General features: G+C 69.2%; 1 protein-coding gene across 1 annotated transcript in view; it reads left to right on the top strand.

Moving 5' to 3' along the window:
* The window catches only part of TNS3 (tensin 3), an 88,028-nt gene that overhangs the window by 40,456 nt on the left and 26,952 nt on the right, over positions 1-20,620 (top strand). The window contains 12 exon segments of the mRNA XM_084897703.1: positions 1,237-1,289; positions 2,645-2,813; positions 4,953-5,003; positions 5,495-5,617; positions 6,158-6,222; positions 8,276-8,359; positions 9,273-9,385; positions 9,676-9,736; positions 10,613-10,688; positions 13,111-13,240; positions 13,479-13,544; positions 14,379-14,483. Coding sequence (XP_084753829.1) covers positions 2,664-2,813; positions 4,953-5,003; positions 5,495-5,617; positions 6,158-6,222; positions 8,276-8,359; positions 9,273-9,385; positions 9,676-9,736; positions 10,613-10,688; positions 13,111-13,240; positions 13,479-13,544; positions 14,379-14,483 — 1,024 coding nt within the window. The 5' untranslated portion in view covers positions 1,237-1,289; positions 2,645-2,663.

Genomic DNA, 20,620 nt, shown 5'->3' with positions numbered 1-20,620 from the left:
GCAGGGCCCGCGTCACCTTCCGCGGGGTGCCCGCAGGCTGTCCACAGAGCAGGGTCCCAGGGACGCGGGCCGAGGTGGGGCTCCCCGAGGCAGGAGAGAAAGGGGCCGCCGGAGGGCTTTAGGGAGAATGGGGAGCGGCCCCGAGTCTGTCTCCTGTGGGAACACCTTCTGCGATAGTTCATGTCCCCTTGGTGTATGACACACGTATGCATGCACACACACAGGGGCCTTGGTGTATGACACACGTGTGCACACACACAGGGGGCTTGGTGTATGACACACACGTGTGCATACACATACACACATGGGCCTTGGTGCATAACACACGTGTGAGTACACATACACACAGGGGCTTTGGTGTATGACACGCACATGTGCATACACACAGGGGCAATAGTTCGTGTCCCCTTGGTGTATGACACACGTATGCGCGCACGCACACAGGGGCCTTGATGTATAACACACACATGTGCATACACACAGGGGCAATAGTTCGTGTCCTCTTGGTATATGACACATATACACATGCACACATACATACAGGGGCCTTGGCCTATGGCACACATGTGCACACACACAGGGGCAATAGTTCAGTGCCCCTTGGCAGATGACACACATGCACGCACGCACAGGGGCCTTGGCGTATGACACACGTGTACACACACTCACATAGGCAGTCGAAGACCCAAAGCTTCTTTCCAATGGGCAGGCCTTAAGAAGGAAGTAGGGCCAAAGCCGGTGTGGCTCAGTGGATAGAGAGTCAGCCTGTGGACTGAGGGGTCCCAGGTTTGATTCCAGTCAAGGGCAGGTGCCTTGGTTGCGGGCACATCCCTGAAGGGGAGTGTGCAGGAGGCAGCTGGTTGATGTTTCTCTCTCATTGATATTTCTAGTTTTCTGTCTATCTCTCTCTCTTCTTCTCTGTTAAAAAAGTCAATAAAATGTATATTTTTTTAAAGAAGAAGGAGGAAGTAGGTGCGGGTCCTCTCCGAGTGCCTCGGCACAGTGGCCGGGAGGGTGGGGCTGTGCCGAGAGCGCTTCCTGTCTGCAGAGACGAGCTCTCACACATGCCGGGCCCTGCGCTGCTGGCTGTGGAGTTGTGACACTTGCCCCGGGGCCAGATCGCCTGATAGACCGGACATACTCCGGTGACGTGACAGGAGTGGCCGTGTGACCTCGTTTGTGACCAGGGCGCCCGCTCCTCCCGGGTGACGGTGGTGACCGTGCTTCTCCTCGCAGGCTCCGGGGCCCGCCTCGCTGTCCGCTCCTCCCCGCCGCCGCCGGCCGTCCCGGTGAGTGTCCCCGCCTCGCCCGCGCCTGTCCTGGCCGGGCTCCCTCACTGCAGTCACCGGGTCTCCTGTTTGTAAGCACATGTCACAGGGAGGGCACACGTGTCCACGTCACGTCTGCCTGTCTGGTGCGGTCTCCCGGCTTCAGAGCCCGGGTCCTGGGCCGAGGCTGCCTCCCGGGAATAACCCGGCTCCTGGCTGTGGGAGCGGCTGGGGTCCCAGCCTGATTCTGGCGTCTGCCGCGAGCTGAGCCACAGGGGCCTTGGTGTATGACACACACGTGTGCATACAGCCCGGCTCCCGCGTGGAGGCCCCTCGAGGCCCGGCGGCAGCAGGCACACGTGTTCACAGGGGCAGGCAGGCTCTCCGTGTCTGTGCGTGAGGGAGGGGACCCTTGGAAAGGGCCAGGGTCGGCCCCAGAGGCCAGGCTGAGTGCCGGGGGTGGGGGCGGTGCTGCTCTGAGGGTGGTCGTGGCGCAGGTGTTTCTAAAGGGTGCCTGGATCCTCAGCCTCGGTGGCAGGCGGGGGGTGGGGGGTGGGGGGGGCTGGTGTGAGTCAGTTTCTGAGCCAGAGGATGGGTGCTTGCCGGGCTAAGAAGCCATCTTATGTGTTTTTGAATTTTTCCAAATGAAGAGAGAAACTCAGGTAGTAAACAGAACAACTATCGCCACAAAGCCCACAGCTGGCGCAGCGGCCCCACAGCTGGCGCCGGCGGCCGTGGCCCCACAGCTGGCGGCGGTGGCCGTGGCCCCACAGCTGGCGCAGTGGCCGTGGCGGAGCTGGACTCACCTGCTCTGGCGCCCACATCCTCTGGCTTCACTGCGGCTGCCCCCGTGCGGGTGACCTTGCCCCTCCCGCCTGGAGGTTCTCCCTCCCTCCCGCACACCCCTCCGGCCTGGGGTGCCCAGCTCGGTCCCCCAGCAGCGGGAGGGAGGTCTGGTCTGGCTGCCCGCACAGCCAGCCCTCGACAGCCCTCGCCCAGCAGGGCCCCCTCTGCTGGCTCCTCCGCTCCCTCCCCCGCGCCCTCCTCACACCTGCGTCCCCATCTCAGGTGACAGCTGCAGCCGCCCTCCCCCGCCCCCGCCCCAGGGTGCCGCTCCATCGGCTCTGCACCCACACCTGCCACTCACTGCCACTGCCAGGGCTGAGCTGCCAGCGGGGCACCGGACGGGCCGGGACGGGGCCGGGACGGGGACGGGTGGGTCCCACGGGCCAGGCTGAGGGGGGTACAGAGGACCCGCCTCCTGTGAGGCCCCCTGCAGGGTCCCCAGGCCTGAGCACGGATCGGATCGTCCGCACGTCTGACGAGCCCACACCGGAAGCAGACTCGGCGGGTCCCTCACACCGCCCCTCCCCTAGGCCGGCGCTGAGCCCCGCCATGGAGGACGGGCGCGAGCTGGACCTCACCTACGTCACCGAGCGCATCATCGCCGTGTCCTTCCCCGCCGGCTGCTCCGAGGAGGCCTACCTGCACAGCCTGCAGGAGGTGACGCGCATGCTGCGGTCCAAGCACGGCGACAACTACCTGGTGAGGGGGCGGGGGCGGGGACGGTGAGGGGGCGGGGGGGGCGGTGAGGGGGCGGGGATGGTGAGGGGGCGGGGACGGTGAGGGGGCGGGGACGGTGAGGGGGCGGGGACGGTGAGGGGGCGGGGATGGTGAGGGGGCGGGACGGTGAGGGGGCGGGGGGCGGTGAGGGGGCGGGGACGGTGGGGGGGCGGGGACGGTGAGGGGGCGGGGGCGGGGAGGGGGCGGGGACGGTGAGGGGGCGGGGAGGGGGCGGGGACGGTGAGGGGGCGGGGGCGGGGACGGTGAGGGGGCGGGGAGGGGGCGGGGACGGTGAGGGGGCGGGGGCGGGGACGGTGAGGGGGCGGGGACGGGGAGGGGACGGGGACGGTGAGGGGGCGGGGACGGTGAGGAGGCGGGGACGGTGAGGGGGCGGGGGCGGTGAGGGGGCGGGGGCGGTGAGGGGGCGGGGACGGTGAGGGGGCGGGGACGGTGAGGGGGCGGGGACGGTGAGGGGGCGGGGACGGTGAGGAGGCGGGGACGGTGAGGAGGCGGGGACGGGGAGGGGACGGGGACGGTGAGGGGGCGGGGACGGTGAGGAGGCGGGGACGGTGAGGAGGCGGGGACGGTGAGGGGGCGGGGGCGGTGAGGGGGCGGGGACGGTGAGGGGGCGGGGGGCGGTGAGGGGGCGGGGGCGGGGAGGGGACGGGGACGGTGAGGGGGCGGGGACGGTGAGGAGGCGGGGACGGTGAGGGGGCGGGGGCGGTGAGGGGGCGGGGAGGGGGCGGGGGCGGTGAGGGGGCGGGGAGGGGGCGGGGGCGGTGAGGGGGCGGGGACGGTGAGGGGGCGGGGGACGGTGAGGGGGCGGGGACGGTGAGGGGGCGGGGGCGGGGACGGTGAGGGGGCGGGGACGGTGAGGGGGCGGGGGACGGTGAGGGGGCGGGGGCGGGGACGGTGAGGGGGCGGGGACGGTGAGGGGGCGGGGATGGTGAGGGGGCGGGGACGGTGAGGGGGCGGGGGCGGGGAGGGGACGGTGAGGGGGCGGGGGGCGGGGAGGGGGCGGGGGCGGGGAGGGGGCGGGGACGGTGAGGGGGCGGGGACGGTGAGGGGGCGGGGGGCGGTGAGGGGGCGGGGACGGTGAGGGGGCGGGGACAGTGAGGGGGCGGGGCGGTGAGGGGGCGGGGCGGTGAGGGGGCGGGGCGGTGAGGGGGCGGGGATGGTGAGGGGGGGATGGGGGATGGTGGGGGGGACAGTGAGGGGGCGGGGATGGTGAGGGGGGGATGGGGGATGGTGGGGGGGGACAGTGAGGGGGCGGGGCGGTGAGGAGGCGGGGACAGTGAGGGGGCGGGGGGCGGTGAGGGGGCGGGGGGCGGTGAGGGGGCGGGGCGGTGAGGGGGCGGGGATGGTGAGGGGGCGGGGCGGTGAGGGGGCGGGGCGGTGAGGGGGCGGGGCGGTGAGGGGGCGGGGCGGTGAGGGGGCGGGGATGGTGAGGGGGGGATGGGGGATGGTGGGGGGGACAGTGAGGGGGCGGGGATGGTGAGGGGGGTCGGGACGGGACGCTGAGGGGGGACGGGGACGCTGAGCGGGCCACGGGGGACGGTAAACGTGAGGAGGGGGCACTGCGCTGGCTGAGACGTGGGGACTGAGCGCCGTGATGAGGGGCAGGCGGCCGAGGGTCATGGGACAGAGCTGGTTACAGGAGCACCGGGCGCGTTTGTCCTGCCCCTCGGGGGGTGGATAAGACACGGTGGGGCTCCCTGAGCTGGGCAGGCCTGCCTGTGGGAGAGGTTCCGTCCCCTAAAACACACAGTGCGGTGAGGGGGCGGCAGGGCAGGGCAGGGGCGGCGGAGGCCCCCTCGTGTCCCACACGCCCCGGTGGCCTGGCCTGCCAATCCCGTCACACATGGTCTCCTCCTGAGCGGGGGTGGGGGGGGCGAGGTTGGTGTTCCGTGTCGTGTGTGTGTGTGTGTGTGTGTGTGTCCCCTGCTTCTCAGGGACCGGTCCTCCAGCCGGGGCCCCTCCTGAGGGCCTTGTATGTTCCTTTTGTTTTGTGACGACCGCACACCTGGACACCATCCCCTGTGGCCTGCCCTGACCCCGCACGCTGCGCTGAGTGCCGTGTGTCAGCCCAGCTCAGCGTCCGACTCCTTTCTCCCTTCGCAGGTGCTGAACCTCTCGGAAAAGAGATACGACCTCGCCCGGCTCAACCGGAAGGTGCGCCCCCGCCCCCGCCCCCCGGCTCCGCCCTCCGCCCCGCCCCCCGGCTCTGCCCTCCGCCCCCGCCCCCCCGCCCCCCGGGTCGGTGACATCTCCGGACGCTCGTCCTGCGGGCGCCGGCTGCTCACTCCCCCCTGACTCGATGGCGAGGTCAGGAGCGCCTGGCCCTGGGCCTCTCCAGGTCCGTGTTTCTGCGGAGACGCTGGCAGAGGCAGGTGCCACCGTGAGCAGGGCAGCCCCTGCCCGTCCCCGCCAGGCGTGGCCGCACTGTTCTCATTTACTCCCGAGGAAGGGCGCGGGAGAGAGGGGCATCCGTGACAGCCATTGGCCGGCCTGCACGCCCCCACTGGGCACCGAGTCCGCAGTCGCACCCCGACTCCAGTCACAGGGCAGCGGCGTCCAGGGAGCCCGCGGCGGGCGAGGCCTGGCCTGGCGTCTTGTCCCCGGGCCGGTCTCCGCCAGGCGCCTCTGAGGCAGCGTCCCCGCAGGTGCTGGACGTGGGCTGGCCCGAGCTGCACGCACCGCCCCTGGACAAGGTGTGCGCCATCTGCAAGGCGCAGGAGTCTTGGCTGCAGAGCGACCCGCAGCACGTGGTCGTCATCCACTGCAGGGTGAGCCGGGCGCCTGAGGGGCCCTCCTGAACCCCTCCTGCCCGGGGGGGGGGGGGGGGGGAACCTCCCCTCCCAGAATTCCTCTTGCCGAGGGGGGGGGCCCCTCTCCTCCCAGAACCCCTCCTGCTGGGGGGGGGGCCTCCCCTCCCAGAATCCCTCCTGCCCTGGGGTGGGGGGCGCCCTTCCCTCCCAGAAGAGCCCTCTGGGCCGGGTGGGCAGCGGCCGGTGGACCAGGTCCCTGAGGGCAGTGGCCTCAGTCGGTCACGCACGGCCGGGCACGTGAGCAGGTGTCCGTTCTCGGGAGCCCCTTTTAGAGAAGAGAGGCACCCCGTATGCTGCTCGGACCCCCCCAGTCTGGTCATTGACGCCGGCCGATGGGACCTCTGTCCTCGCGGGGCCGAGCGGCTGTGGGAGGGCAGCACCGCCTCTGCCCTGGGCCCGTGCGCGGGCCCTGAGCCCGGCTGCCGGCCCCGTGCCGGCCATCCTCACCGACGGGAGCCGGGGCGAGGGGCGGGAACACTGACGCTCCTGTCTCCGCAGGGCGGGAAGGGCCGCATCGGCGTGGTGATCGCCTGCTACATGCACTTCACCAACGTCTCCGCCAGGTAGGCTGGGCCGCCCGGGCGGCGGGAGGCCGGGCCCGTCCCCCTGCGGCCCCGGGAGAGCCAGCGCAGGCGGAGGCCATGCTCCGGGTCGGGGACAGGCCTGTGCAGGCGTGGACACGCTGACACCTGGAGCCTGGGAGACACCGTGCACGCATGCCTCCCCCGGGCTGCAGGGGGCAGCGCCGTATTCAAAGTAGGAGCGGAGCCGGCTCCCTGGGAACGGCCGGGGAGAGATGGCCGCACGCGGGGTGTGCACGCCGGCCAGGGCACTCGCATCCTGTCCCTCGAGTCCCCCGGAGGCAGGTCAGGCTCCCACCGACAGGAGGACACGCTGGTGGGGTCCGGCGCCGGCTCAGGAGCGGTGCGGCCGGCTCTTGGGGCTGTAAGAGCCACCCCAGGATGAGCCGCAGGGACCAGCTGCCGCCCCCCCCCCATGGGAGCACAGTGAGCAAGGGGGCCGCAGGCACCCGAGACCCCCGGAGCCCGTGCGGGCCCCACGTCCCAGGGAGGCTTGTCCCCTCGGCCCTGCGCGGCCCCGCGTCTCAATGGCCACGTTGTGCCTCTGCGTCCGTCCGTCCGTCCCAGGAAACAGAAGCCGGTTCAGGGAGCCAGCCCCTCCTCCCCGCAGAGGCCGCCTGCTCCCTGTTTTCCCTGGAAACGAGCTGGGCCCGGGGAGGAGCGCCCGCCCGGGAGGGGCAGATAATGAGCCCTGTGTGCGCTCCGCTCCGGCCCTCGGTGAGGCCGGCGGCACTTGGCCGGGGACCAGGCCCCCTCTCGCGGCCCCTGCACAGAGCCCCCGTGTTCCTGCCCCACAAGGCGGCTCTGTCTGCACCGCCCGCCGAGCGGGGCTGGTGGGGCTTCCTCACCGTCACCCACGTGCGGGCTGAGAGCCGCCTTTCCCGCCGTCGCACACGCGGGGCAGCCGCTCGGCCCGCTGGACACGCTGCCCCGCCCACGGCCCAGCTCCTCTCGGGACGCGGGACGTCGGCTGCAGCTGGGCAGGCCCTCAGGGCATCTGGTCTGGCCCCGCCACGACCTGGGGTCAGTGGCACGCTGACCCAGCGCAGCCGCCGACGTGAGCGGGGAGTGTGTGGCCGGATGACGATAGACGCACCCACAGGGCCCTCGGCAGAAGGGGGCTCCCCACCCGCCCACCCTGCCCGGCCCCTCCCGCCCCCGCACCCGGGCGGCAGAGCCACGGGGGCCTGTCAGCCGTGCCTGCCCCTCCCGGAGCGTCAGGGAGCGGTGCGCTAGGGCCACAGACTGCGCTCTGAGGTCCAGACAGAAAGTTCCGGGCACCAGCTCCTGGAGACACGCGAGGGAGGCAGGCCCCGCTCACAGCCGGCCGAGCGTGAGCACAGCCCCGGCCACCAAAACGAGGGGCCTCCAGACGAGGGGTGCAGGGGCTTTTCTACAAAACTCCAGGGCCCGGCCCCTCCGGTGGGCCCAATGGGGTGGCCGCCGTCCTCCTGTCTGCTCCGCACCTCCAGCCTGGCCCCCGTTTCTGACGTGTTTCTGGAGCCGTGAGCACGTGTCTCAGCAGAGGCCACATGCGGGCCCGGTTTTCCAGGAAGCTCTGGGCTGCCGTGAGCCTGTGGCGCTGTCTGACCGGCACGTTCCACGGCTGTGCTGAGGTTGGGGTGGGGGAGCCGGGAGGGATGCCCGGAGGAGCCGGCGTGGAGTGAGTCACGTCACAAACCGCCACGCCACGTGGTCTGACCCGTGGGAGCATCGGGCGCCCCTGTGGGTTCCAAACACGCCTCTGGGCCTCGGCTGTGTCCGCTCCCGTGGCGCTGACAAGTGGTCCGCCCGCCCATCTCGCCAGAGCTTCCGAAGCCTGGGCGTGTGGCCAGCGGCGCCCCCTGGGCCTGGGGGGTCAGCGGGGGCCACAGCCTGGCGGGGCTGCTGTCTCCTTCGGGGTGTGGGCTGCAGCTGGGCCCACCGGCCTCGGCGTGTCCGTGGGGCGGGTCCGGGAAGAGGACCGAGGTTGATGGCTTGGTGCCGCCCGGAGCGGGACCTGTGGGCGCGGCTCTGACAGCTGTCTCTCCCCCAGCGCCGACCAGGCCCTGGACAGGTTCGCCATGAAGAAGTACTTCGACGACAAGGTCTCGGCCCTGATGCAGCCCTCCCAGAAGCGGTGCGTGTCCGCGTGGACGCCGGGCGGCCCGGAGCGGAGGGCGGCTCCCTGGGCGGAGGAGGCCGGCCTCCCGCTGACCCAGCGGCTCTGCCGTAGCCCCTGGTCCCGGTTTCCCGCCCTGTATCCCTCCCCCCCCCCACCCCCACCGCCACCTCGGGTGCTCCTCCTGTTAGTTCCGGGCGACCGAGGGGCTCGGTGGAGCCGGTCTCCTCACCGTCCTCAGAGCGCCGGCAGCCGGCGGCCGAACGTGGCTTAACGTGTACAGAAATGCCTGCTGGGCGCTTCATGCACACATCCAGCCGCTCTGTTTGAACTAACGGAGCACAGTGCGTGCACTGCGGCGTAACTTAGAGGTTTTAAAAACATAACGAGGCTGAGCCTGCTGGTGCTCGGTCAGAGGGCGGCCGGCCTGGGCGGGGGGATCCACGCCATGGTCAGATATTGGGGGTTTCCTTGTACGTGGAGTCAGGCCCCCGGGAGGAGGGGGCCGTGGTCGGGCAGCATCAGGCGTGGCAGGCTGGGCCCCTGCTCGGTCCCTCCACACCCCGAGCCCCAGGGCCCAGCGAGGGAACATCCCATTAATTGTTTTTATTTTATTTTTTTAATATATTTTTTTGACTTAGAGAGGAAGGGAGAAGGAAAGAGATAGGAACATCTATGACGAGAGAGGATCGTGGATCAGCTGCCCCCCGCCCGCTCCACACAGGGGATTGAGCCCCAAACCCAGGACTGTGCCCTGACTGGGAGTGGACCCGGAGCCACGCCGGCCGGGCAGAGCCGTCCCGACGGCCACGTGCACACGGGGGGCGTGCAGGCACCACCAGAGACACGGGCCGCACGGCCCAGCCCCCCTCCGGTCCCCACGGGCTGGGCCCCGAGGTGCCCCTGAGCCGCTCACTGCCTGTGCCTGCAGGTACGTCCAGTTCCTCAGCGGGCTGCTGTCGGGGACGGTGAAGATGAGTGCCTCGCCCCTGTTCCTGCATTTCGTCATCCTGCACGGCACCCCCAACTTCGACACGGGCGGGGGTGAGTGTCCCCGCTGGGCGGGCGCCGGGACCCCCCGTCCCCGCTGGGCGGGCACCCTCCATCCTGGTCAGGACTGGACAGGCCACCTGTGTGGTGGGTCACTTGCTTCTCAGGAAGGACGAACAGCCCAGAGGACCCCGGGCCCCTCCTGCTGCCGTCCGACTGCGGCACTGAGTCCAGCCCGGAGGCAGCTGGTGGGGCCGTTCAGTGCGCCTTCCTCTCGTCACCTTCCCGGGGCCTGCGAGCTTCCTCGCACTCCCGGGCGATCACACCCCCCTCCCTCCCCGCAGTGTGCCGGCCCTTCCTGAAGCTCTACCAGGCCATGCAGCCCGTCTACACCTCGGGGATCTAGTGAGTGTGCAGCCTCTGGGCTGGTGCGGGAGGGGCACCGCGGCCGGCTCCGCACGGGAGGGCGTGGGCAGAGGATGCCGAGGTCAGGGTCCTGCCGGCTGGTGCTGCGTCCCGGCTGGCTTCATGCCGCCTCCCGCCTCCCCGCCCGGCTGTCAGGCTCACTGCGCGTGGACGGAGGGCGGGCCCCGCTGCTGGGGGAAGGAGGCACGTCCCTGTGGCGGCCTTTACGGCGGCCTTTCTCTGTCCTTTGCATTTAGAGAGGATCAATGTACGTTCTAGAACTTACTTTTCTTTCTAATATGTTCTTATTTACTTTAGAGAGGAAGGGGGGGGGGGAGAGAGAAACATCAATGATGAGAGAGCCATGGATCCGCTGCCTCCTGCACACCCCACACGGGCTTGAGCCTGCACAACCCGGGCCTGTGCCCTGGCGGGGAATTGAACTGTGACCTGGTTTGTAGGTTGATGCTTAACCGTGAGCCAAGCCGGCCGGAGCATGCTCAGAATCTGGCCGTTCTGGGCTGGATGGTGTTGGCCTAGTGCCTTGTCACATTCATGAAAATGAGAGGCAGAGAGTCCTCGCCCCATGGCGCCCTGGGAACCAGCTGCTTGTTTCTGACACGCTGGCCCCAGGCCGGGCCCGCGCCCCCTCCGCTCATTCCAGAGGCCAAGGCGGGGCCGTGCCCTCCGCCCCCTGCCCTCCGGGGGCCCGCACTCCCGCCGAGGCCTCAGCACTGCCCGCCGGCAGCTTGGCTCCTGAGCCATGTCCCCGCGGCTCCCGGAGCTGGTCGGGCCCCGGGGTGGTGCTTTTCTCGAAACGCCTTCCTCCCTGAAGCCCTGCGATGACGTGACCACCACCTCCTTGTTTTTCCAAAGCAACGTGGGCCCCGAAAACCCGAGTCGCATCTACATCGCCATCGAGCCGGCCCAGCTCCTGAAGGGGGACGTCATGGTGAGTGCGGCCACCACTCAGGGAGTCAGAGACAGTGACCGTGAACCTGGGCCCAGAACCTCAGGAGCTGGTTAATGCGAGGGGAGCCCCTTACCCAACGGACAGAGTACATCCCTCCTGAGAACGACCTGAGGAATCAGCACAGGAAGAAAAATGCTGGGACCTTCCGGGATGGGGGTGGGCGTGTCCCGGAGGGGCGTGTCCCGGAGGGGCGTGTCCCGGAGGGGCGTGTCCCGGAGGGGCGTGTCCCGGAGGGGCGTGTCCCGGAGGGGCGTGTCCCGGGAGCAGCAGGTCCTTTGGTTGCTGAGTCTGAGAGGAGATGGTACCGGTGCCCCTCCCTCCGGCCACCTCTCTGGGTCCCCGTGACCCGCGGCCACACGTGTGCTCCCTGCGCCGGGGCCGCGGCGCTGCGGGTGGCACACGTGGCCGCGTGGATGCGCTCGGCCTTCCTGGGCCGCTCTGGCGGCAGCCTTTGGTTCTCCGTCCAGAGCGGCGCCGAGGCCCTCGGAGAGGCTCCTGAGCCGCGGCAGGCAGGCCGGCCTGGCCCAGGCCACGCCTCCGAGCCTGGGCGGGCGGGAAGGCCCCGGGGCGCATGGCGCTGCGCTTGTCACCTCTTCACCCCGGGCCATTAGGTGAGGCCGCCGCGCCCTCACCTGGCGCTGAAGGTCACCGCGCCCGCGGGAGGGCGGCTCCAGTGCCGTAAACACCGCGTTATGTAACCGGGAGGAATGCGCGGGGAGGCCCGTGGGAGCCCGGCCAGCTCCGGGGCCTCCGCGGTAAACACGCCCCGTCCTGCGTGTCTCGTCCTGTGTGGGCTCTGCCCGCTGCAGGCTCTGTCCGGGACGCTCCAGGCCTCCGGGCGCAGACCAGGCCTCTGGGCGCAGAGACCGTTGTGCGCTGCTCCTGTGAGTGCCCAGGTGGGAGGGCTTCCCTCTCCCTGCACCTGGCTCCTCGCGCCGTCACCGGCCTCCCCTGACCCCCACCTTCCGCTTCCTGTGCATCGTCCTCCTGACGGTCCATGAGTCCCCCGGTCCCCCGGCCGCCGGGCTGCTCTCATCGCCCGTGGGCTCAGCGCGGGGGGGGGGGGGGGTGCTCAGCGCGGGGCTCAGCGCGGGGGGGGGGCTCAGCGCAGGGGGGACTCAGCGCCGGTGGGGGGGGGCTCAGCGCGGGGCTCAGCGCGGGGGGGGGGGGGGCTCAGCGCGGGGCTCAGCGCGGGGGGGGGGGCTCAGCGCAGGGGGGACTCAGCGCCGGGGGGGGGGGGGGGGGCGGGGCTCAGCGCGGGGCTCAGCGCGGGGGGGGGGGGGGGGGCTCGGCGGGGGGCTCAGCCGGGGGCTCGGCGTGTGGGCTCGGCGCAGGGGCTCAGCTCGGGGACTCAGCGCGGTGGGCGGGGGGCTCGGCGCGGGGCTCAGCGCGGTGCTCAGCGCGGGCTGTGTGTCGGGGGCAGCGCCTGCTGAGGCTCCTGTGGGACGAAGGCGCGGAGCCTGCGCCATCGGCTCGGAGGCCCGGTGCGTGCTGCGGGACAGCCCGCCCTGCGGTGGGCGCTTGCCCGGGAGACATCCCTGAGGCCTGTCTAGACAGCCACCCACAGCTGGTGAAATGCCGGCTCTCCCGTCAGGGTGCCTGGGGGCCCCCGGGTTTTGTGGTCTGTGCTGCCAGTGGAAGCTGAGATGATGGGGGCGGGGGGATGCAGCTGGGGAGGCTGGCCCAGGGCGTGGGGAGCCGGACTGGCGGACGCTGACCCGGGCAGGGCTCCAGGCGCCCTCCAGCCTCGCTCCCTGGGCCGGGGCTGGCTGCTGCGGTGGAGAGGGGAAGTGGAGCTGCCCCGATGGGGCAGGGGCAGGCCTGGGATTGGGGCTGTGAGAACCAGCATCTGCAGAAGCAGCTCGGGGTCCCGCGGTCAGAGCCCTCACAAAGGGACCCGCCCCCCGCGTGCCGTCACCGCTCGGCGTTCACCTGCACGGGCAGGTGCGTGTGGCTGTTAGCGAGCGAGCGAGGCTGGAGGGGTGTGCCGGCCCACAGCCGCCGCGTCCTAGCCGTTCATCACCCTCAGAACCTCACAGCCCATCTCTGCCTTCCCCTCTCTGTGTCTCTGTCTCCCCCACCCCTGCTTTCCTCTCTCTCCCTCCCTGTGCCCCCCCATCTCTCTAACCGCAGCCCATGCACACACACGCTGCACACACATGCGCTAATGACCACCTGCTGCCTTTGTGGGAACACGGAGCGGGCCGACAGCCGAAAAGCTTCCTCACGGGCGTGTGCTGATGTTGAGGAGGAAGGCCGTGGATTCCACACGGCACATGTCTCCCAGAGACTGCCTTCCGGGGTGTCTGCACGCCGGGGCGGCCCTCTGAGGGCTGAGCGCTGGGCACAGCACCAGGGTTCCACCTGGCCCTGTCCTGAGCCCCGCTCTCCGCTCCCGCAGGTGAAGTGCTACCACAAGAAGTACCGCTCGGCCACGCGTGACGTCATCTTCCGCCTGCAGTTCCACACGGGCGCGGTGCAGGGCTGCAGCCTGGTGTTCGGCAAGCAGGACCTGGACAGCGCCTGCCAGGGTGAGCCCGCGGGCGGGCGGACGGACGGCGTGGGGCACCCGCCGCGGGGCCTGTGGGATCCTCTCCTCCCTGCCCCTCCCCCTAACGACCCAATGGACCAAACTGACCAAGGGCAGGACAGCCGGACAGCTGCCCAGCACGGACGGTGTTTCCTGTGGGCGCGGGCCTGTCGGGCGTGGGGCGCGGCCTCCGGGGCCCTGTCCCCGCTCGCTGCTCGCTGAGCCGCTCTCCGTTGCAGATGACCGCTTTCCCGCCGGAGGGAAGATCGAGCTCCTGTTCTCCGCCTCCCCCGAGAGGATCCAAGGTGGGCGCTGGGCGGGGCCTGCCTGCGGGGGGCATGGGGTCTCCGGGCTGTCTTCCACCCCGCCCGTGTTTGGAAGTGTTCACGATACAGGCTTTTTAATTTTGGGTTTTGTTTTTTTTAAATCCTGACCCGAAGATATTTTTCCCATTGGTTTTTAGAGAGTGAAGGGAGGGGGAGACAGAGAGAGAAACATCGATGTGAGAGAGACACATCGGTTGGTTGCCCCCGATCGGCCCGGAACCAGCCTGCAACCCAGGTACGTGCCCTTGATCGGAATCGAACCTGCGACCCTTCAGTCCCCCGCTGGTGCTGTACCCACTGAGCCACACTGTGCAGGCTCCTGATACAGGTCTTAATCATAGGCTGATAGACAGTGGCGAGGACGGGCCACGTCCTGTCCCCTAAGCTCTGTCCCTCCTCCTGGGACGGTTACACCAAATTACTCTTCACCTTAACGAACACCCATGTGTCTGAAGAAGATCCACGCTCTGGCGTCCGCACACGTTTGTGTTTAAAGCAGATTCCCCTTTTTCTGAAAATACCCTGGAGAGCCACCAGCCCTTTTCCCTCCGGCTCAGGGTTCGTCTCTGCCTGAGATCCCTGCGTGGGAGCGTCCACCCTGCATGCACTCGGGTGTGAGGTGTCGCCCTCCTGGCTCGGCCCCCCACAGGCAGGAGCCTCGGAGCCCGGCCTGGCCGTGGACTGGGGGCCCCGCGGCCTTCCTCCTGCAGAGCCCGGGGGGGTTTGTCCGGACATGGGCAGGCTGACCAGGAGCAGCCCCATCGCCCACAGGAGCCCGAGCGCCGGCTCTGCTGACGGCCCCGCCCCCCGCAGGCTGTGAGCACCTCCGCAGCGACCGCGGCGTGAGCGTGGACTTCGACACGGCCGACCCCCTGCTCCGCTGGGACTCGTACGAGAACCTGGGCGCCGACGCGGAAGGTGCGTCGGGGCTGGCTGCTGCCACACGCTGGGTGGGATCGGTCCGGAGGACCAGGCTCTCGGTGGGGCGGCGATGGGCGGGCCGGTCAGTAAAGGGACCAGTCGGAGCTTCCCTGCCGGACGGTGAGCGGCCGGTCCCAGCGGCCGGCCCCCTCCCCCCTCCCATGGCACGGGCGTCGGGGTCGGTCGGGGCTGTGGCAGCCGGCCTTCCCCACACCTGCTCTCCACTCACCTCCGAGCGTGCCCTCCGTGGGGCCGCCGTGAAGCAGGGCGGGCGGTGTGTGCAGGGAGGCCGCGGAGGAGATCTGTGTCCGTGGGCACAGAGGGCTCCTGGGCTCCTGAGAACTCAGTGCTTCATCTCCTTCAACCGGCGACTGAGAACTGACCCTGGTGACTGCAGGCCCAGCCTCTCCCCGCAGGGGCACTTCCTCCTGGGGGGGCGGGCCCAGGCCTCTCCCTGCAGGGGCACTTCCTCCTGAGGGGAGGACCCCCTTCTCCCCCCCCCCCGCCCCCCCCTCCCTGCAGGTGTACTTCCTCCTGAGGGGCGGGCCCAGGCCTCTCTGCAGGTGCACTTCCTCCTGGGGGGCGGGCCCAGGCCTCTCTGCAGGTGTACTTCCTCCAGAGGGGCGGGCCCAGGCCTCTCTGCAGGTGTACTTCCTCCTGGGGGGCGGGCCCAGGCCTCTCTGCAGGTGTACTTCCTCCTGAGGGGCGGGCCCAGGCCTCTCTGCAGGTGTACTTCCTCCTGAGGGGCGGGCCCAGGCCTCTCTGCAGGTGTACTTCCTCCTGAGGGGCGGGCCCAGGCCTCTCTGCAGGTGTACTTCCTCCTGGGGGGCGGGCCCAGGCCTCTCTGCAGGTGTACTTCCTCCTGGGGGGCGGGCCCAGGCCTCTCTGCAGGTGTACTTCCTCCTGAGGGGCGGGCCCAGGCCTCCCTGCAGGTGTACTTCCTCCTGGGGGGCGGGCCCAGGCCTCTCTGCAGGTGTACTTCCTCCTGGGGGGCGGGCCCAGGCCTCTCTGCAGGTGTACTTCCTCCTGAGGGGCGGGCCCAGGCCTCCCTGCAGGTGTACTTCCTCCTGAGGGGCGGGCCCAGGCCTCTCTGCAGGTGTACTTCCTCCTGGGGGGCGGGCCCAGGCCTCTCTGCAGGTGTACTTCCTCCTGAGGGGCGGGCCCAGGCCTCTCTGCAGGTGTACTTCCTCCTGAGGGGCGGGCCCAGGCCTCCCTGCAGGTGTACTTCCTCCTGGGGGGCGGGCCCAAGCCTCTCTGCAGGTGTACTTCCTCCTGAGGGGCGGGCCCAGGCCTCTCTGCAGGTGCACTTCCTCCTGGGGGGGCGGGCCCAGGCCTCCCTGCAGGTGCACTTCCTCCTGGGGGGCTCAGACATCCTGGAGGAAAACCTGCCGCCTTTAAATGTGTGATCACGGAGCCAGGAGCAGAGAGAAGGGCGGGTGCACGCGCCCCCACACAGCCCCTCCCCGTGTGGTGGGTGCGGGGTCCCCTCCCCTCCCCCCGACTCAGCAGAGGTCTGGGCTTCCTCCCACGGTGTGCAGGGCCCGCGTTGGAGAGAGGGGAGGAACTGTGACAGCTCGGCCAGGGACAGGCGGAGGCGCAGGCGCCCGCTGGGCTGAGGCAGTGGACTTGGCACTGGCTGGCAGGGCGAGGAGCCTGGAGCGGCCTGCCTTGTGGAGCTTTTCTCCGCCTCCTGGGCCTCCGGGTTCAAATTTCACCAGCCTGATTGCACAGCCCCACCTCGTGTTCACACCGCCCGCCTTTGGGGAGTCAGAGTCCCCGCTCAGCCAACAGGCTGCTCCCCGTCCTGTGCTCGCTCGCGGGCGGGAGCCGGGAGGGCGGCGGCCTCGGGAGGCACGCCCCCGGGATCTGATCCTCTGGGCTGAGCTTTCTTCCCGGAAAAGGAAAAGCGGTCCCAGAGACGGAGGGACTGGGCGGTGTGGAAGGTAGGCAGGCATGTGCCTGTGTACGCGTGTGTGCGCGCACGTGTGCGGTGTGGGTAGGCAGCTCTGCCTGGGGCCCACAGCAGAAGGGTCGGAGGCGGGAGACGGTGGGCGCGGGGGAGGCTGGGAGCCCGGTGACAGCCGCCTGGGGGACTGGCTCTCTGTCGGCCGCGGTGTTCCTGCCTCTCCGGATGGGAGGTTGGAGGCGGGCGTGTCTGAGAGGCTGCGGGTTGGGGCGCGGTAGAGGGGCCGTGCCGGCCCCCGCAGTCGCCACGTCCAGGACACGCCAGCCACTCCGTGCCCCACGCCGTAGCGGCTGTGGCGGCCGCATTCCGGAGCGGAGCCGCGCCCGGACACCGGGGAGCCTCCCTGGGGCTGGTCCCACAGGCACGCCCCTCCGGAGGCGCCTGCTGCTGGTTGGAATGCCGCCTCCTCCGCCTGCTCTTCCTTCTCATCTGTGTCCGAGAAGCTAGGGCTGCTGCTTCCAGAAAACGCGCACAGCCACGCGCACAGCCCCTGCGGCATGGCGGCGGTGGCACTGCCCAGAGCCTCCGCCTGCAGCTCAGGCCGCTCTGAGTTCGGGGCCTGGCTCTGAGTTCGGGGCTCGGCTCTGAGTTCGGGGCTCGGCTTTGAGTTGGGATCCCTGGCTCTGAGTTTGGGGCCTGGCTCAGCTCTGAATTTGGGGTTCAGCTCTGAGTTTGGGGCTCGGCTCTGAGTTGGGGGCTTGTCTCTGAGTTGGGGGCCCGGCTCTGAGTTTGGGGCTCGGCTCTGAGTTGGGGGCTTGTCTCTGAGTTGGGGGCTCGGCTCTGAGTTGGGGGCCCAGCTCTGAGTTTGGGGCCTGGCTCGGCTCTGAATTTGAGGTTCAGCTCTGAGTTGGGGGCCCGGCTCTGAGTTTGGGGCCCGGCTCTGGGTTTGAGTTTGAGGCCCGGTTCTGAGTTGGGGCTCGACTCTGAGTTGGGGGCCCGGCTCTGAGTTGGGGGCCGGCTCTGGGTTGGGGCTCGGCTCTGAGTTGGGGGCCCGGCTCTGGGTTGGGGGCCCGGCTCTGAGTTGGGGGCCCGGCTCTGGGTTTGAGTTTGATGCTCGGCTCTGAGTTGAGGGCCCAGCTCTGGGTTTGAGTTTGAGGCCCGGTTCTGAGTTTGGGGCTCGGCTCTGAGTTGGGGGCCCGGCTCTGGGTTGGGGGCCCGGCTCTGGGTTGGGGGCCCGGCTCTGGGTTGGGGGCCCGGCTCTGGGTTGGGGGCCCGGCTCTGGGTTGGGGACTGGCTCTGGGTTGGGGGCCCGGCTCTGGGTTGGGGGCCCGGCTCTGGGTTGGGGCTCACCAGGCATGCCTCCTCAGGAAGAGAAGGAGGTGCTGGGGCACTGCTGGAAGCCGCCTGGGGAGCAGTGGCGTTTGTCTGTCAGAAGGCAGGCCGCACGTCACGTCACGTCTGGGGACGGAGTGGTCTGCCACCATCCTTGGCTGCTCCTGATTTATAAAAAGAGGCCAAGGGCGCGGTGAGGCTGCCGTCGGCTGCCCGGGGTCTGCGGCCGAATGGATGTTCTCAGAAGCCAGGGCGGTGGGTGGGCGGGAGGGCGGCTGTTGGCCGGGTTCTCCCTGCGCCGCGGGAAGCGGTTCCACCAAAGGGAGGCGCTCGTACCGAGCGGAGGCGGCTCTGTGGCAGGGAAGCGTACGCGGATCTGGCAGCAGTCAGAGCACTGCCGCGACCCCGGAGGGACGGACGACTGCACGTGGCCTGGGCAGGGGCTTTCGGAACCGGATACGTTTTTTAAATCCGTTCCCCAGCACGGTCCTCTGAGCGTGAGGTCCGTGGAGCTGGGTCAGGCACACGCAGTGGTCAGACACGAGGGGACTCCCGGTCCCCCAGCCTCTGCGCCCGGGATGGACACCGTGGCGCCAGGGCAGCCCCAGCGAGGCACCGGGAGGCCGCCCCCCAGGGAAATGCCGGAAGCCCGGAAGGCGAGGAAGACGGGCAGCTGCCTGAGGACGGAGGAGGCACGGCTAATGCGCAGGGAGGTCAGGGCCAGGCGCCGCCCAGGAAGAGCCGGGCTGCCATTGGGGCGGAGGCAGAGGAGGAGGGAGCCCCGCAGGGGGGCTCATTCTGTGTGCGTCTCAGGTCTGTCTTCATTTCATGAACATTTTTATTTTACTTTTTGAAACACATTTTTATTGATGTCAGAGAGGATGGGAGAGGGAGAGAAACATCAATGATGAGGGAGAGTCATTGATCGGCTGCCCCCTGCACACCCCTTACTGGGGATCGAGCCCACAACCCAGGCATGTGCCCTGATGGGGAATCAAACCCTGACCACCTGGTTCATAGGTTGATGCTCAACCACTGAGCCAGGCCGGCCTGGCTCCCATCATTTTTTAAAAAATATATTTTTTGATTTTTTACGGAGAGGAAGGGAGAGGGATAGAGAGTTAGAAACATGGATGAGAGAGAATCGTCGATCAGCTGCCTCTTGCACACCCCCTACTTGGGATGTTCCCGCAACCAAGGTACATGCCCCTGATGAACCCGGGACCTTTCAGTCCGCACTCTGTCCACTGAGCCACACCGGTTTCGGCTCACGATCATTTTTACATTGAGGTGTGATTTGCATGCGGAGGAGTTCACTCTGATAGTGCACCGTCGTAGCAGTTTGGCCTGTCGTGAACCCACCCTTCCTTTTCAGGTCATTCCCTGCAGGTCCCTGCCTCCCCCCTGGCCCGCCTCCCTCTCCCTCCCTCCTTATCCCCCCCCCACCCCCCGCCTCCCGGCCCTGGGCCCTGTGCCTGGCAGAGTGGAGCCCGTGGAGCTGTGCTCACGCAGAGCGCTGGACACAGGCAGATGGTGGGTTGTCTCTCCTCTGGACACGTCTCCTGGGGGCCAAGGCCATGCGCCTCCATGGCCACGGGGAGCTGTGGAGGCAGTTCTGGGTGTACTGGACGTACCGGGTGGTTTGGCTGGTGGCCAGGGGAGTGAGTCCCTGGGAGGCCGCGGGGAGCACCCCGGGGGCTGCTGGGCCGTGTCCAGAGGAGCCATCCCGCAGCGGGGCAGGCGGGGCGGCGGGGGGGGGGGCGGGGGGGCCGCCCCTCACGGGCTGAGCCTGGGCCAGCTGAGCGGCCATGGGGACCGGCCGGGGCCAAAGTGCTCGTCCGCCCAGCGGCTGCCGAGCCCGGCCTCCCTGGGACAGGAGCTGCCTCAGGACCGGGGGTCGGGGACCGGGGACCGGGGGTCGTGGCTAAGGAGTGGCGTGTGCGTGTGGAACGGCAGGGAAAACATTCGATTGCTGAAGGCACAGACAGCGGTGGGTTGGGTCTGGGGTTCCTGCGTTTTACGGGGCAGAGCAGACGAGGCGGATGGAATTCCTGGGGGGAGCTCAGCGGGCTCCATCGCAGCCCCAGCCTCCGGTCCCTCCCTGTGGGCTCCCGGCCCCTGCGGCCCCCATTGTGGGGACTCCCGCGGCCGCCGCCCTGGCTCTGGAGGTGCTGGGACGAGCCGTGGGCCCCACCCGGTTTCGGGCTCCCTCTTCCACACCTAGAGCAGCCTTCCCGGCCACACCCCTCTCATCCTCCTCTTCCCGCCTCTGCCCCCTGACCCCGCCCCCCTCTGCTCCCGCCCCTCCCCGGCCCCCCTCCGCCTCTGAGGACCGCGCCGCCTGGCCTGTGCTGGGTGAGCCCCGCCGTCGAGGGGCCCGCTCCCTCAGGAGAGGTTCTCGGAGGCATTTCCAAAGAAACTCAGAAAGAGGGGGGAGGGTAGATGCAAATGCCCCCCTCCTGCCAGAGACGGCCCGCTTCTCCGCAGAGACCTTCAGGGGAGGGGCACAAAGTTGCTTTTCTTAAAAATTGATGTATTTTAATGATTTTTTTTTTTTTTTAGCGAGAGAGAGGAAGGGAGAGGGATAGAGATGGAAACATCGATGAGAGAGAGAGAGACATCATGGACCGGCTGCCTCCTGCACACCCCCTCCCCCCGGGGATGGAGCCTGCAATGCAGGCATGTGCCCTCACTGGGAATCGAACCCGTGGCCTGTTGGTTCCTGGCTTGACCGATGCTCAACCGCTCAGCTACACCGGCCAGGCAAAACATTGGTTTTTTAAGTAAACCTGTCACCCAGGAGGACAGGTTCATAGAGGCGGCGCTGGGAGACCCCAGGGGCTGACTTTTTGCTGGAAGCTGGGCTGGGGCATTACATTCAGTTCTGCACCTTTGG

The sequence above is a fragment of the Pipistrellus hanaki genome (genome assembly GCF_964339955.1).
Source record: "Pipistrellus hanaki genome assembly, chromosome: 10".
Taxonomy (NCBI): domain Eukaryota; kingdom Metazoa; phylum Chordata; class Mammalia; order Chiroptera; family Vespertilionidae; genus Pipistrellus; species Pipistrellus hanaki.
This window is presented reverse-complemented; position numbering and strand designations above follow the sequence as displayed.